Source organism: Antennarius striatus, chromosome 21 (genome assembly GCF_040054535.1).
Source record: "Antennarius striatus isolate MH-2024 chromosome 21, ASM4005453v1, whole genome shotgun sequence".
Taxonomy (NCBI): domain Eukaryota; kingdom Metazoa; phylum Chordata; class Actinopteri; order Lophiiformes; family Antennariidae; genus Antennarius; species Antennarius striatus.
In genome coordinates this window covers 4601831-4619639 of record NC_090796.1, presented here as the reverse complement: position 1 = coordinate 4619639, position 17809 = coordinate 4601831, and the positions used below count along the sequence as shown (strand labels likewise).

General features: G+C 44.7%; 1 protein-coding gene across 1 annotated transcript in view; it reads left to right on the top strand.

Annotated features, from left to right (window-relative positions):
• Nucleotides 1-9910: 9910 nt before the first annotated feature.
• antxr1c (ANTXR cell adhesion molecule 1c) overlaps nucleotides 9911-17809 on the top strand; it is a 44269-nt gene continuing 36370 nt past the window's right edge. Inside the window, exon 1 of the mRNA XM_068305594.1 lies at nucleotides 9911-10452. Coding sequence (XP_068161695.1) covers nucleotides 10295-10452 — 158 coding nt within the window. The 5' untranslated portion in view covers nucleotides 9911-10294. The remainder of the gene's footprint in view (nucleotides 10453-17809) is intronic.

The window sequence follows — 17809 nt, the reverse complement described above, 5'->3', positions numbered from 1 at the left end:
TAATGCAGAGCATACCTAGAAGTAAGAGAGTTGTCATTGGTGCTGACTTCAATGGACATGTTGGTACAGGAAACAGAGGTGATGAGGAGGTGATGGGCAGGTTTGGTATCCAGGAGAGGAATGCAGAAGGACAGATGGTGGTTGACTTTGCAAAAAGGATGTAAATGGCTATAGTGAATACTTTCTTCCAGAAGACGCAGAAACATTGTCACGGAAGGCAGGATATGGACCCAAATGCAGGACACCGTAGGCACAGCTTTTGGCAATGGTTTTAATCACAACTTAAACAACAGACACGGGCAAGAATACAAACAAAAATGCAGGCAGAACAAGGAAGGAACAAAACAGAACTACCAGGCAAGACTTTGGGACACAACTGCAGGAACAGAACATCAGGACCAACCTTAAGGAACGAACTGGCAACAAGCTCTAACACAAACCTGGCTTAAAAAGCCTCATGACAACTACCCTAATTGAGTCCAGGTGTGAAGACCAGCAACGGGTATGTGGATGAGCAACAGTTGTGGAGAGAACCAACAGGTGTGGGGCTGAGGCTCAGACCCACAAGTTTGGCCTCTCCCTCTGCCACACACCAGCACAGCCACACCAAACCGTGGCAGTACTCCCCCGCCCCCCCCTCAAGGGAAGGCCTCTGACGTCCCAAAAACGGGCTGGGATGCAGGAACAGGCTGGGGTGCAGGAACAGACTCAGGCCCAGATGAAGGAATAGACTCGGGCTCAGATGCAGGAACAGGCTCAGGTGCAGGAACAGACTCAGATGCAGGAACAGACTCAGATGCAGGAACAGACTCTTGCTCAGATGCAGGAACAGACTCGGGCCCAGATTCAGGAACAGACTCAGGCTCAGATGCAGGAACAGACTTGGGCTCAGATGCAGGAACAGACTCAGGCGCGTTGACCGGAGTAGGCTGGCATCCTGGTGCGGGGACAGGAGTAGGCTGACGTCTGGGCACATGGACCGGAACAGGCTGGGGTCGAGGCGTGGGGACCGGAACAGACTGGGGTCGATGCGCGGGGACAGGAATCGGCACTATAACAGGCTCGGGGTAGGGCAAAAAAGCTGGAGCTGGAATACCGGCGTACGCTGCTAGCCATGCCATGGTGTCTCTTCCCTGCTGTCTCCACTCGGCAGCCTGTTCTGGATTCCAAAACTTGCTGCAAGAAGGTTGGTGTCCACTGGGTCCAGTTGTGGTCGGTTCATTCTGTCACACATCAGCACAGCCACACCTACCATGACAAACATAAGGTGACCTATAAGAGTGGAGGTAGGAGCACACAGGTAGACTACATCTTGTGTAGACGGTGTAATCTGAAGGTGATCAGTGACAGCAAAGTAGTGGTAGGCGAGAGTGTAGCTAAACGGCATTGGATGGTGGTGTGTAGGATGACTCTGGTGGTGAGGAAGATGAAGAAGGCAAAGGCAGAGCAGAGGACAAAATGGTTGAAGCTAAAAAAGGAAGAGTGTCACATGACATTCAGGAAGGAGTTAAGACAGGCTCTGGGTGATCAGGAGGTGCCTCCAGATGTCTGGACAACTACAGCTAATATGATAAGGGAGACAGGTAGGAGAGTACTTGGTGTGTCATCTGGAAGGAAAGTAGATGAGGAGACTTGGTGGTGGAATGAGGAGGTACAGGAGTGTATACAGAGGAAGAGGTTAGCTAAGAGGAAGTGGGACACTGAGAGGACTGAGGAGAGTAGACAGGAGTACAGGGAGATGCAGCAGAAGGTGAAGGTAGAGATAGCAAAGGCCAAACAAGGGGCTTATGATGACTTGTATGCTAGGTTGGACAGTAAGGAGGGAGAGACTGATCTATACAGGTTGGCAAGACAGAGAGACAGAGATGGGAAGGACGTGCAGCAGGTTAGGGTGATTAACGATAGGGAACACACAAACACTGACAATTGCATCACCGCTTTGAAGTGGGATGTAACAAGCGCTTACTGCTGTCTAAATTTTCAGAAAATGATGTATAGTGATTGTAATTTTGTATTTTGAACCACGCACCACATCCAACGAGTTCCCATTTCTGCAGCAACCCACTGTCCCTCATGTCCCTCATTTCACTCTGTTCAACGCAACAGATGAAAGCACACATAGGCTTTCCCTCGGCTGTGTGTACGTGTGCCCTGCATTTGTGCGTGCATGTGTTTACTATGACACCGAGAACACAGTGAACATGATCACACACATACACAGATTGAAGTAGAGTTAACTAGTTAGCCAAATACAAGCTGACTTCACCATACCCATAAGCAACTGTAAGTAATGTGGCATATGTGTGTGTATGTGTGTGTGTGTGTGTCTGTGTGTGTGTGTGTGTGTGTGTGTGTGTGTGTGTGTGTGTGTGTGTGTGTGTGTGGGTGTGTGTGTGTGTGTGTGTGTGTGTGTGTGTGCGTGTGTTCACTATAATACTGAGGACTTCTGGACACAAACACAAGTGCGCACACACACATATGCAGGCTGCACATACATGGACGTATTTACAGTTGCCTGTGAGTATGGTGAAGTTAGCTTGTATTTAACTAATACAGTATTGGTATTAGTATTTTAGATGTATTAGTTAAATACAAGTTAGCTTGTATTTAACTAGTACAAGTTAACTTCACCATACTCACAGTCAACTGTAAATAAGATAAAAATGTGGCAACACTTGACTGTGGCCCAGGTTCACATTTCCAAGCCGGTTTAGTGGAAAACCTGGGTAAGTTAACCCTGAAATCAGGGAAAACCACAGCTTTCGGTGTCACAAAGGGAGGCAACTTAACCCACAGTCAGAGGAGTAAACCTAGCCTGTGTCACGAGGTAAACCTCTAGGTTTGTTACCACAGTAACAGACTCTGAAGCTAGCCTGGTCTGGAGGAGGGGCCGTGTCACAAAGCAGGTGCAGTGGAAACCCAGAGTAAGTTAACCCTGAAATCAGACAAAACCAGGGTTCTCGGTTTCACAAAGGGGGATAACTTAACCCAGAGTTAGAGCAGTAACCCTGGCCTGTTACAAGTAGGTAAAGTGAACCTCTGGGTTTGTTACCGCAGTAACACACTCTCTGAACATAACCTGGTCGGGAGCAGGTTTTATTCCACAAATCCAGGGTTTCTTTTGACCCCAACCCCTTTCACCGCCGCTCGCGCGGCTTCATTTCCTGGTTCTGTCGGACGGAGAGTCTGACCGAAGTAAGGTTTAATAAATAACCCCCTTTTTTAGAGGTATTTTAGAGGTGAATATGTCAAATCCGTTTGACGTGGAGCCCCTTGATGGACTTTCCGCATTCATTCACAGAGAATTAAGTATGTTTGTATCGCGTTCAGATGTCCTGTCATATCCAGACAGTTCTCCTTATGATTGGTACCGATCATACTGATCTTTTAGTCAAATAATACATAATTGATAAAAAGAAAAAGAGATTAACAGGAAATTGAAGATAAGAAAGGTGGTCAAATATTTTCTGGTACAGATTGTTCCTATTGCTTAACATTCTGGTGAAATACAGAGGGACATTTAGCCTCCACTGAAGGATCAACACTTTCTCATCTTTTTTTAACAGAGCAAGCTGGACAGTCCGTCACATCCAAAGTACAGATAGATGCTCAGTGAACAGCAGCGGTTCTTTCTGTGGCATTCATATGCAACTGTATGTTTTGATGTCCTCCTCATGTATTTCCAGCTATTTGTTACAGAAGTTTATCCAATTTGCTTTCTATGAAATACAGACAACAGATAAAAAATGGTTTCTTTGGACCTCCAGATTAGGAGGGCAGATTTGAACATACAAATACAAAGTTAGAGGTGGGTGTTGTTCACAAGTGAGTCGGACGGAGAGTCTGACCGAAGTAAGGTTTTATAAATAACTCCGTATTTCAGAGGTGAACACAGCATGCCCATTTGACGAGGAGCCCCTTGATGGCATTTCCGCATTAATCCAGAGTTTTTAATTTTTTTGGTATCGCGTTCAGATGTCCTGTCATATCCTGTCGGACAGTTCTCTTCATGATCAGTCAGTACCGATCAGTACCGATCGGTACTGATCCATCCTCACATCTGCAGCAGTGCTGTGTGTAGGTAGTGGTCCGGTCAGTTCTTTATTTTTTATATGCAAAAGGTAATTTTTCTATACAATGTGAGAGATGCTCAGTGCAGCTCGCGTTGAAACTTGTACCCCAGTTTTTCTATTTACCTGGAGATAAACCCATCAGAATCATCAAGGAGGAGTTCCACAGGATTGCAGGTGAATAATGTAGAAATCTGATAAATGAACTTCAAATGATATTCTGTTAATAACATTGTGCTACAACCTCAGAATTGGATTATTAACTTTAATTTCCTTTAGGATTTCCCAATGTAATTGCCTGCACAGATGGTACCCACATTCCCATTTAGGTACATGTAGACTGAACATTGTTTCAACATATTCAAGACTGCATCATAGACAAACATCTGTCCAGATCATGTGATGCTACAACTACATTTCTGACGTGGAGGTCTGGGTCTGTTCCTGACTCTTGGATATACTGTATGTTCTTACCTGAGCAGCAGACTGTAATGTGGTCAGTAATCTACAGATTTGCTTAATAATTTGCTTGTCTTCATTGTGTAATCCAATCTAATGAATACACTATACAGTACATTACAGGAGAGAGCCTACGACACCTTAGGATGATTCCTTCTATCCAGGACGGCAGAGCAGCACCATCTGCCAGAATCATTTCAGAGTGACCATCACCACCATGACAGCGGGCAATAAAAACATGCAATACGCATTTCTTGTGGTAATCTTTATTTCTGACAAATACAAAGTTAGTTTTTGTATTGTTACAATCTTCTTCTTTTCCTTTCGGCTTTTCCCTTCAGGGGTCGCCACAGCGAATCAATTTCCTCCATCTAGCCCTGTCCTTTGAATCCTCTTCACTCACACCAACTATCTTCATGTCTTCCCTCATTACATCCATAAACCTCCTCTTTGGTCTTCCTCTAGGTCTCCTGCCTGGCGGTTCAAAACTCAGCATCCTTCTACCAATATATTCACTATCTCTCCTCTGGACATGTCCAAACCATCTCAGTCTGGCCTCTCTGACTTTATCTCCAAAACCTCTAACATGTGCTGTCCCTCTGATGTACTCATTCCTGATCCTATCCATCCTGGTCACTCCCAGAGAGAACCTCAGCATCTTCATCTCTGCTACCTCCAGCTCTTTCTCCTGTCTTTTCTTCAGTGACACTGTCTCTAGACCAAACAACATCGCTGGTCTCACCACAGTTTTGTACACCTTTCCTTTCATTTTAGCTGATACTCTTCTATCACACATCACACCTGACACTTTCCTCCACCCGTTCCATCCTGCCTGTACACGCTTCTTCACCTCTTTTCCACACTCTCCATTGCTCTGGACTGTTGACCCTAAGTACTTAAAATCCTCCACCTTCTTGATCTCTTCTCCCTGTAGCCTCACTCTTCCACTTGGGTCCCTCTCATTCACACACATGTACTCTGTCTTACTGCGGCTAACCTTCATTCCTCTCCTTTCCAGGACAAACCTCCACCTCTCTAGCTTCTCCTCCCCCTGTTCCCTGCTCTCACCGCAGATCACAATGTCATCTGCAAACATCATAGTCCATGGTGATTCCTGTCTAACCTCGTCTGTCAGCCTGTCCATCACCATAGCGAACAAGAAGGGGCTCAGAGCTGATCCCTGATGTAGTCCCACCTCCACCTTGAACTCCTCTGTCACACCTACAGCACACCTCACCACTGTCTTACAGTCCTCATACATGTCCTGCACTGCTCTAACATACTTCTCTGCCACTCCAGACTTCCTCATACAATACCACAGTTCCTCTCTGGGCACCCTGTCATAAGCTTTCTCTAGATCTACAAAAACACAATGCAGCTCCCTCTGGCCTTCTCTGTACTTCTCTATCAACATCCTCAGAGAAAATACTGCATCTGTGGTACTCTTTTTTGGCATGAAACCATACTGCTGCTCACAAATGCTCACTTCTGCCCTTAGTCTAGCTTCCACTACTCTCTCCCATAACTTCATTGTATGGCTCATCAGCTTTATTCCTCTGTAGTTGCCACAACTCTGCACATCTCCCTTGTTCTTAAAAATGGGCACCAGCACACTTCTCCTCCATTCCTCAGGCATCTTCTCACTATCTAAGATCCTGTTGAACAACCCAGTCAGAAACTCTACTGCCACCTCTCCTAGACACTTCCATACCTCTACAGGTATATCATCAGGACCGACTGCCTTTCCACTCTTCATCCTCTTCAATGCCCTCCTCACTTCATCCTGACTAATCTTTGCTACATCCTGGTCCACAACAGTCACCTCTTCTAGTCTTTGTTCTCTCTCATTTTCCACGTTCATCAACTCTTCAAAGTACTCTTTCCATCTTCCCATCACACTACTGGCACCTGTCAATAGACTTCCATCCCTATCCTTAATCACCCTAACCTGCTGCACGTCCTTCCCATCTCTGTCTCTCTGTCTTGCCAACCGGTATAGATCAGTCTCTCCCTCCTTACTGTCCAACCTAGCATACAAGTCATCATAAGCTTCTTGTTTGGCCTTTGCTACCTCTACCTTCACCTTACGCTGCATCTCCCTGTACTCCTGTCTACTCTCCTCGGTCCTCTCAGTGTCCCACTTCTTCTTAGCTAACCTCTTTCTCTGTATGCACTCCTGTACCTCCTCATTCCACCACCAAGTCTCCTTGTCTACTTTCCTTCCAGATGACACACCAAGTACTCTCCTACCTGTCTCCCTGATCACATTAGCTGTAGTTGTCCAGTCATCTGGAAGCACCTCCTGACCACCCAGAGCCTGTCTTAACTCCCTCCTGAAAGTCATGCAACACTCTTCCTTTTTCAGCTTCCACCATTTCGTCTTCTGCTCTGCCTTTGCCCTCTTGATCTTCCTCACCACCAGAGTCATCCTACACACCACCATCCTATGCTGTTTGGCTACACTCTCACCTACCACTACTTTACAGTCACTGATCTCCTTCAGGTTACACCGTCTACACAAGATGTAGTCTACCTGTGTGCTCCTACCGCCACTCTTATAGGTAACTCTATGTTCCTGCCTCTTCTGGAAGAAAGTATTCACTACAGCCATTTCCATCCTTTTTGCAAAGTCAACTACCATCTGTCCTTCTGCGTTCCTCTCCTGGATACCAAACCTACCCATCACATCCTCATCCCCTCTGTTTCCTGCACCAACATGTCCATTGAAGTCTGCTCCAATGACAACTCTCTCACTTCTAGGCAAGCTCTGCATCACTTCGTCAAGTCCGACCAGAATTTCTCCTTCTCCTCCAGCTCACATCCTACCTGTGGAGCATACCCACTAACAACATTGAACATCACACCTTCTATTTCTAGCTTCAGACTCATCACTCTATCCGACACTCTTTTTACCTCCAGGACATTCCTAACAAACTCCTCCTTCAAGATAACTCCTACTCCATTTCTCTTCCCATCTACACCATGATAGAACAACTTGAACCCTGCTCCTAAACTTCTAGCCTTGCTACCTTTCCACCTGGTCTCCTGTACACACAGTATGTCTACCTTCCTCCTCTGCATCATGTCAACCAACTCTCTACCTTTTCCTGTCATAGTTCCAACATTCAACGTCCCTACTCTCAGTCTTATACTCTTGGTGTTCCTCTTTTCTTTCTTCGAGCGAACGCACTTTCCTCCTCTCCTTCTTCGACCAACAGTAATCCAATTTCCACCGGCGCCCTGTAGGTCAACAGCGCCGATGGCGGTCGTTGTTAACCCGGGCCTCGACCGATCCGGTATGGAAGTCATAGGTTTGATTCGCATCTTTGATTCGGCAAAAGTTTTACGCCGGATGCCCTTCCTGACGCAACCCTCTGTATTTATCCGGGCTTGGGACCGGCACAATAAGACACTGGCTTGTGTCCTCTTGCGGCTACATTTTTGTATTGTTACAATACTTAACATTTTAATAGTTAACATGATTCACCTGTGACCATTACCCACCTCTAACTTGTGCTCCAGTATTTCTATGTCCAGATCTGTCCTCCTAATCTGGAGGTCCTACTAAACCATTTCTGTTTTCAGTATTTCTTTAGAAAGTGAATTCTATAAACCTCTTTAGCAGATAGAGGGAATACAGTACATGAGGACGACAATAAAACATAGTTACATATGGATTCCACAGAATGAACCGCTGGTGGTCACTGAGTGTCTACTTCACTGTGATAGTCTGTGCAGTTGGGACTGTTCTGCTACTGTCCATCCATGCTCTGTTAAAAAGGGATGAGAATCTTTTAATACTTCAGTAGCGTATAAATGTCACAGTCTGTATTCCACCAGAATGTGAAGCAATGGGAAGAGAACAATCAGTAACAAAATATTATCCTTCCTTTGTTTTCTTCAATTTCTTGTTAATTTCTTTCTTTTTTTAAAAATCAATATTAACTCCTGTGTGTATCATGTGACTAAAACAGACAGAAAATAAAATCTGGAATACCTTAAAACGGTTATAAGCAGCGCAATGCCATGGCCACTGTTGTATGAACTAAAGCAGTTTTGGCTATTACTGTATCAAACGAGCTACATGTCAGCTCTTGATTTCAGTTCTTAGATAATATAGGTGTACGCAATGGTGTGAATATCCTTATCAACCAATTTACTGTTTTATCTACACAACAATAAAACATTTTAATGTATTTCATTATTTAACAGAACCTGATATAGATGAGAGCGCATTTATGTGCGTGAAAAGAGCGTTATGTTGGCGATGAAACAACTGAACAGTCAAACGTCCTCTTAATATTTATTGTACAATATCAAACATAATGAGGATGAGGAGGATCCATGACGAGATGATGAAGTCTGACCTGTGTGAACGATGTTTTTATTTTCATTCTCAGCTGCTGACGTGCCCTTCTCCCCCCACTGGATCGCATCTAAATAAAATGAATTAATAAACTATTCTTGAAGCCTGTTACTTCCGTATTTTTACCGTGAGTGCAACGGACTTAGAAGTTACGCATCGACTTGAGCAGCAATTCACTCCCACGACATCTCGCTCTTCTTTGCAGCTGCAACGCTTTTCTGTTTCTTCTGAAAATTTCCTCAAAGTCTTTCTATTCATAAATTAAAATCTGTACTCCGACTTCCGTAAAGCGTTGCGGTGCACGTCTCGTCCATCGTCTTGGTGAATCGATGAATCGGGGCTCCATTGATGATGGCTTTTTTTCAAATTGTTGTGTCTGTTAAACTGCGGGTCAATTTACTCTGGGTTAGAAAAACTAACCCTGAACCGCGTTTGTGAAACCGAAATCCCTGGTTTTTCCAAGTTCAGGGTAAAGCAACCCAGAACCACAGGTTTACCTCAGGGTAGGTTAACCCTGCCTTCGTGAAATAAGCCCACTGGGTCCCATATGGTTGGGAGTGATCCCATTAGGAGGATCAGTGTCGAGGCAAAGCCACTTTTGTTCTGATACTCATTGCTGAAGCAAGTCGAAGTGAGGTAGTTTGCATACCCAAACAAACTTGCAGGCAATGTGCTGGCATGTTGCAATTAAAAATGATGGTTCATGGTGGCCCTCTAGGTGTAGTTCACAGCTGTTAAGAGGAAAAAAAAAAAAAAAGCCAACACGTAGTGATAAAGGAGGACAAATGTGGTGACACCCCATAAATGTACAGTACACGTCATAAAACATTCACGCATGTGTGACGTTTAGATTTTATCAACAAACGTTAACATGGACCAATTCATATTTGTCGACTCATTTGCTATGTGCTAATTTTCCGCAAAAATGCGGCAGTTTGCCACTCGAGGGAGGCGCTAAATGGGATGTTGACCTATTTTGCCTGTTTCTCTCTCCTCCTCAGCTTGAAACATGAAACCTGGACCATTTCAACCCAGTCTGTCCCCACGGGCCCCAGTTTCTCCAGCACCACAGCGTCACACAGCTCCATTCGACTTTCTTCATTTTTTTAAAACAACTTACTTCATCATTTTAAATGCTTTTCTGTCCTTGGCACAGGTTCTGATTTGTTCAGCTTCATTTCCCTGCTAAAAATTGGAGGGTTCTGTTCCATCGTACCTCTGTCGGAATCGGTCCGGATGACTCTCTCCGAGCCGGCCGATGGTTATGATAGTAAACTGAGCTCTGAATGAAAGAGACGCGCTCCCATCTCAGGGCATCTCTGGGATGTAAAAAGACATTGACGTGCTGTGGTTTCTCTTTTTTATCCACAAAGGAATTATACTTTTCTGCAGAAAAACTATGCCGAGACTTTTGCTGAAGATGCGTCTGGTATTGCTTCTATTCGGATTAGTTTTGCTCTGTTCTCCAAAGGCAAGAGGCGAACCGGAGCTGCCGGAAGAAGAGGAGGAGGAGAGCTCCTGTCAGGGCGCTTTTGACCTGTATTTTGTGCTTGATAAGTAAGTAGAAACAGCATATTCACCATTATTCAATGTAAATTAGAAATACGACGTTTTCGCAACTATTGCGCTTTTTATTGTAGGCTTTTTGTCTGTAATTGATAAATCATTGGGCATCTTATTTTCCGACTACAAATTGTTCTTTAAGTTTATCGAGCTTCTGACGTCAGTGGGAAAAGGTAGAAATCAAGTTTGCATCCATCTGAATTTGTCTTATTATTGTGGCCCCACGTGTTGGTGCGCCTGACGCTGATGAGGAGGCTGACGTGCATTTTGCTGAATAAGGAAAATTAAGGATGAAGATGTGGATCCACTCTTTCTATTGATATACACACATCCATTTTAATGTAATTTTAAACCTGCGCTCTTTTGGCTTCGTCTTGTTCTCCTGTAAAATATAAACAGAAATCTCTCCAACTCAAAGAAGCGCTTTTTTTTTCTCTTTCTTTTGTTATTCTTAGCTCAGCTAGTGCTCACCATACACTCTTTCATTTCCACTCTCCATACGCCCACAGAAGGAAAAATGTTGTGGTTATGTGACATCTTAGCACTGGACTTCAACTTGGGAGAAAATAAAATTTCAGAGGAAAGCAGGACGGGCTTCCAGAGTGAATGCTTCAGTTTGTGTCTTTTCTGTACATAAACGTTTTAATACATGCATTATCTGACATAATGCATTGCATTGGACTTTATATTGCATTTATTCTTTGTAGCATGATGTAAATCAATATCTGTTAAAGCTCTCAGATTAGTACTGCTTGCAGACATTAGAGTTCTTTGCAGCCACTGTCACTGTAAACCATTGTGGCAGTTTTGATGCAGACATCAACCTTTGTTTCTTTCATGTAAGACTTCATTGCAGCGCCTGCTGTTCTCTCTGCCTGGTGTTATCTGGCCTAAGATGCATGAGAAACATGTTGCTGTGTCAGCTCAGATCCTCCAGTTTACTCCAATGGAGCTAGGAAAGGGGAGGGGGAAACAAGAAAGGATAGGAAGCAACAATATTTATGGTAAATGTGGTCTTAATTTGGAGAGCAAAATGTGTCACTCAGCACTTTTATAAGCTTTGTGTTTGGTTTTCATCTGTGTGAGAGGCATGAGAGGTCTTGTGAAAATACACCATTGTTTAACTCAGAATGTGTGGATTGCTTTTTCCATGAGGATTATATCTTTCACCATAATGTCCCCAGTGGGATTCAATCAGTGTCTGTAGGCAGTTTAAATGTCTTGCTGTGCTGCCTGCTGAGCTTCACTGCACCGCATATATTTTTTTCGTGGCAACTGATTCCTGCATAGAAGTGGACATAAAACAGGGAGGCTGCTTGCCAGATGTGGAAGGTTACATTTAGCTGCATTGTGAGCTTAACTGTTGCAAATAAGGAAACAGCTTTTCTTTTCTTTTCTTTTTTAAAGTAAGATGCTGTTGTTAGCTCATCTGCCTGGTTTGGTGGCCTTCATGTAAGAGGAAGTTCATTAGAGGCAGCCTCTGCCACACCATCACCCAATCCCTCTGGCCTTAATCTGCTTTATGACACGTTTTGGAATTCTTTGTGTGGAAGATATAAAACTTGTGTAGGGTTTCAGTACAGCAAAGGATTAAAAATGGGTCAACCTTTCCAATTAGGGAATAAATATAATAAACTGAGCTCTATGGGTGAAAGGAGGGAGTCATGAACAGAAAAGAAATCACCTTTGTACACATTTATTTTCCAGAGTCATGAAAGCATATGCTGTGTTTTCCCATTAAGTCGACTCCAAAAGCATTCATTGCAGACTGAGGTGATGTCATGTTATGGTTCAAATATCTGGGACTTTGCACTCCAAAGCTGTTGCCCGTTTGTGGTCAATAAAATGATCATTGTCTGTGTGAATCTTGGGCAGTAATGAGACACATCCGCAACAGCCCCCTGGTTCATATGCACTGTATGATATCCTATAGGAGAGCAGGGTTGTTTCAGTAGCCTCTAGTGTCAAAAGAGATGAGACGCAACAACAACAACGGGTGACAGGATGAGAATGTTTGAGTCGAGCAAATATGAATTCATAAATTAGATTCACACATTGCATTCCTAAATGCTTTATAGGACAAGGGTGCCTTATTAAAGCTAATCCTCTGACAGACATTAAGCATGTAAACCTTCTTCTTCTTTTGTGTGAATCTCTTTTGGATTTTGTGTCAACGTGATTATCTTGTAATTTGGCTTTTATGAATAAATGTACTTTTAAAAATCAAAATCTTCTTCTTCTTCTTGCTGTAACATCAGATGTCGCTTAAAACTATAATTTGGTTTCTATAAATTGACAAAAGACCTGAATAACTTTAGGAACATCTGGTGTTACAAAAATGTCCTATGCACTTTAGTTGATGACCACCTCACTTTTGCAAACTTCCTGTTATAATGCACTAATTTTTATATTGTATTTCCCTTTGTTTCTTGGTGTTTAATGTTTTTGAGTGTTTAATGTTTTTGAAATTTCATCTAATGAAAAATTGTAAAATGTTCTAAATGTTCTAACTGTTCTAAATGTTAAATGTGATTGGAGTTTTTTTTGGAGAAGATCTTCTGAGGCACTTAAATGCTTTCATCTAATGTAAAACTGCAAAATGTTTGAATGAGATTAAAGTGTTTTTGCAAAATCAAAATCAAAAAATCTTCTTCTTCTTCTTGTGAGGAGTGCGTGAGGTGAGTGGAGACATTGCTGAGTAATTTTTCAGTATTTTTTATATCGTCACATTCTGTTTTTGAGTTTGTACTCTTTGTGTATTGTTAATTGTGTTTGTGTTGCGTGTTTAACGTCGTTTATTTTCAGGTTTTATATCTTTTTAGCCGACCAGGTGTGTGCCGGTTGGCGGCCACTCAGACGCCGTCATGGCGGGTGGTGGGTTTGATTTCACTACGCTGACAAGGGACCACAGGATTAGAGTGGTGTCCCATTTGGGCGTGGAGGAGGTAGCACTAGCGGTGGTTGAAGTTATCGGGTGTAAAGAACTGAAGTCTGCCGGCCGGGTGAACAAGGCAATCGTCACGTTCGTGGCGAAGGTAGAACAGGCAAAGCTACTGGTGGAGCGGGGGATAAACGTTGGCGGACTGTTTGTACCCGTTTTGCCGCTGTCGCAACCAGCGACTACGGTCACACTGTCAAACGTCCCCTGTTTCATCCTGGTTAGAGAACTCTCTCGACACGGAAAAGTTGTGTCGCCAATTACCAGAATCACGATGGGGTGTAAGTCCCCGCATCTGGGGCATCTCATTTGTTACCGCCGACAGGTTTCCATGATCCTGAACAACAGGACGGAAGAATTTGACTACCGTTTTGTTGTTAGAGTGGACGGCTATGACTACCCGTGGTACGCCACCTCCTCTCGGTTGAAGTGTTTTGGCTGTGGAGAGGAGGGACACATTGTTAGCGTCTGTCCAAAACGCGTCAACGATCTGGGTCCCGGTGACACGGCGGCTCCCACCGCCGCTCCGTGGCGTCCCGTTCCGACTCCGCGGCGCCGAAGCATCGGGGATGCGGATCAGAGGGATGCTCCGAGGGACGAGACTGAGAGTCAGATGCAGGTAGGAGCAGTGAAAACCAGTAATATCGTGAGGGGGCGGAGTGAAAGTGGGACAAGTGAGGATGGTGGCAGGGTAGCTGAGAGAGCAGGTGGAGAGATGGGTGAGAGGGGCGGCGCCCAGCGAGATGAGTGACGCGACAGTTGCGGTGGGTGACAATGGGGGGCTGACAGGTGAACAGGGGGAGACTGGAGAGGTAGTGAGAGAAATAGGTGAGAGGATGGAGGTGGCAGGTGTACTGGGTGAGGACAGTACACTGGGTGAGACTAAGCTGGTGACAAGTGCAGTAGGTAACAATAGGCAGGGGACTGGTGATAAAAATGAGAATATTGACACAGGAAGCCAGACAGGTCCTGAAGATATCACAGACGAGGGTGAGTCTGAATGGATTCCTGCTTCTGCCAGGCGCCGCGGTAAGCGGAAGAATGTTTTAACTGTCCCTGACGGACGTAAAACTGGTCGACTAGAGAACACACCGAGTGTTCCAGACAGTAGTGACAGGGATGAATGTATGTCTGACTGCAGTGACCTATCTCACACTCCAGTCACTGCCAGTGAAAACCACGATTTGTACCCTGAAAAAATGTTTAAATTGTTTTTACAACAAACTAAAGGCATAAAAGGTCTGAACCTGGAACAGTTTTTTCCTGATAAATTATTTTTTTTATAATTCGGCAAAACAACTTATTCAAAACAGAGGCACTTCAGTGACTCAGTGACCAAGAGATATACCGACTCAAAAAGAAAATGAGTAAAGTCCGCAAACAACTGAGGTTTGATAGGGCTGTCTGTGTGTAGTTACTTTAAGGTACTTTTAACTTTTTCCCTTATCATGGATTATTTTAGAGTGGGGACATTAAACGTAAATGGAGCCAGAGAACAAAGGAAAAGAGCACTACTTTTTGACACAGCAAGGAGGAAAACTATTGATGTTCTGTTTTTACAAGAAACACACAGTGATGACAACAATGCGGTGGACTGGATGAAGGAGTGGGAGGGACAGGTGATCCTGGACAACAACACCACGCTGAGTGGTGGAGTGGGCTTCCTGTTCTCTAGAACTTTTAACCCAACATCTCTAGAAATCGAGCATGTCGTAAAGGGGAGGTGTCTTTTAGTGAAGGCACATTTTGAACACCGCACCCTGGTTTTTGTAAATATTTATGCTCCAACAAACGGTGCAGAGAGGAAGGGCTTTCTAGAAATAATACAAGCTAAGCTAGATAGCTGTGGTTCGGAAGACTTTTTAATTTTGGGTGGGGATTTTAACTGTACTGACGATGGAATGTTAGACCGTAACCACGCAGAGCCTTACCCAGCATCCCAACACACTCTAAAACGGCTGGTCTCTTCTCATGGCCTAGTGGATGTGTGGAGGAGGATGCATCCAGACTGCCGATAGTACACTTGGTCCCACCTGACAGAAGGCAGGGTGTCTTTAGCCAGGCTGGATCGCTTTTACTGTTTTAAACACCATTTCAATGCTTTCAAAGACTGTAATATAATGCCAGCTGCTTATACTGATCATTCTCTGGTTTTATGTCGCGTTGTGATGGGAAATATTTTACCTAGGAGTGCATACTGGCATTTTAATTCAATTTTAGCTTTGGACAGAGGCTTTAGAGAGATCTTCAGTTATTTTTGGAGCACTTTTAGACTTAGAAAAGCTGATTTTACCTCTCTTAGCCAGTGGTGGGACTATGGCAAAACAGAGATAAAAGTCCTATGCCAACAGGATACTCTGAACGTCACACGTGACACCTGCCGGTCTATGAAACACCTAGAGGCTGAAATTGTGGAGTTGGAGACAAGCGCTTCCACAGGAAATCAGAGGTGTACTGAAATCCTCAAGTCCAAAAGAATGGCTTTAGCCGACCTGTTGGATACTAAAGTACAGGGTGCCCTGGTCCGATCCAGGGTACAAAACATCACCGAGATGGATGCTCCCTCTAGCTTCTTCTTCGGCCTGGAAAAAAAGCATGGACAGACCAACGTGATCCACTCCCTGCTGTCTGACACAGGACAGGAGCTGACAGAGCCTGGACAGATCAGAAGGCAAACTGTGAGTTTTTATTCATCTTTGTATGACAGTGAATACCGGGAAAACCAGCCACTGTTAGAGGAGTTCTGTACAAAGCTACCTCAGGTCTCCACGGAGACAAATTCACAACTTGACCGGCCGCTGGAGTTAGAGGAACTCCACACTGCCCTGCAGAACATGCAGGGACGACGTTCTCCGGGTATCGATGGTCTAACGGTTGAGTTCTATACAGCCTTCTGGGACATTCTAGCATGTGATATGCTGGAAGTGTTCACCAAAAGTCTATCCTCAGGCTCTTTGCCACTGTCCTGCCAGAGGGCGGTCGTTGCCCTCCTGCCTAAAAAAGGCAATCTGCAGGACATCAAGAACTGGCGCCCTGTGTCACTGCTCTGCACCGATTACAAGATTCTGTCCAAGGCTTTGGCTACCAGGCTGAGGGAAGCTATGGAGCAGGTCATCCACCGGGATCAAACCTACTGTGTGCCCGGCAGGTCCATGGCAGACAATGTCTACCTAATTCGTGATGTTTTGGAGGTGTCCAAATCATTGGGTATAAACGCTGGTCTCATTTCGTTAGATCAGGAAAAGGCATTTGACCGTGTTGAGCACAGCTTCCTCTGGACAACTATGGAGAGGTTTGGGTTCAGCACCGAGTTCATTGCCAAGATCAAGGTGTTTGTACAGTGACGTTGAGAGTATTCTGAAGTTTAACGGCAGTTTGTGTGCCCCCTTCGGGGTGCATCGGGGCATCCGGCAGGGTTGTGCCCTGTCTGGGATGCTCTATGCACTCTCTCTGGAGCCCCTCCTCTGTAAAATTCGCAAAAGCATCGATGGTTTGATTTTACCTGGTGTTAGAGAGAACATTCTTTTATCTGCCTATGCTGATGATGTTGTTGTTCTTATCAAAAACCAAAGGGATGTTGATGTTCTGGTGGGTTTGACAAATTCATTCAATGTTTTAACTGCTGCAAAAGTAAACTGGAACAAAAGTGAAGCCCTTGCTGTTGGCGAGTGACATGGCAACCTCCCGGTTCTTCCTCAAAACTTGTGTTGGAAGACTGATGGTCTCAAATATCTCGGTGTGTACCTGGGAAATGAGACAACAACCAGGAAGAACTGGGAGGGCGTAATTGACAAAATAGAAGGGAAACTTAAGAAATGGAAATGGTTGCTCCCCAGAATGTCGTACAGAGGTCGAGTTTTAGTGATAAACAATCTGGTAGCTGTGGCACCGCTTGGCCTGTATGGAACCCCCATCAGGGTTTCTAGCCAGATTTCCAGACCAAACGTGTTAACTTTTTCTGGGATGGGCTGCATTGGGTGCCTCAAGGAGTGTTGTTTTTATCAAGAGAGGAGGGGAGACAGGGCCTCATCCACCTGGCTAGCAGAACAGCCACGTTCAGATTACAGTTCATCCAGCGGTTTCTGACCGGACCAGCGGATCTGACGTGGAGAGAGGTGGCCAGCTGCATATTCAGACGAGTGAGCCACTTGGACCTGGATGCTGCACTGTTTTTAATGGACTCTAAGCTTCTAAAGTTAAATGGTTTGCCTCCGTTTTATCATGGTGTTTTTAAGTCATGGGCCCTTTTTAAAAGCAGCCCAGGAAAAAGCTCTGACTCTTTGTTCTGGTTACTGAGGGAACCACTAGTGCATGGGGCCAGGCTGGACGTCTGCAGTGGAGCCACACCTGGTCTGTCTGCAGCGCTTTGCAGAACCAGGACCGTGACCCTCCAGCAACTGGTAGACAACGCCG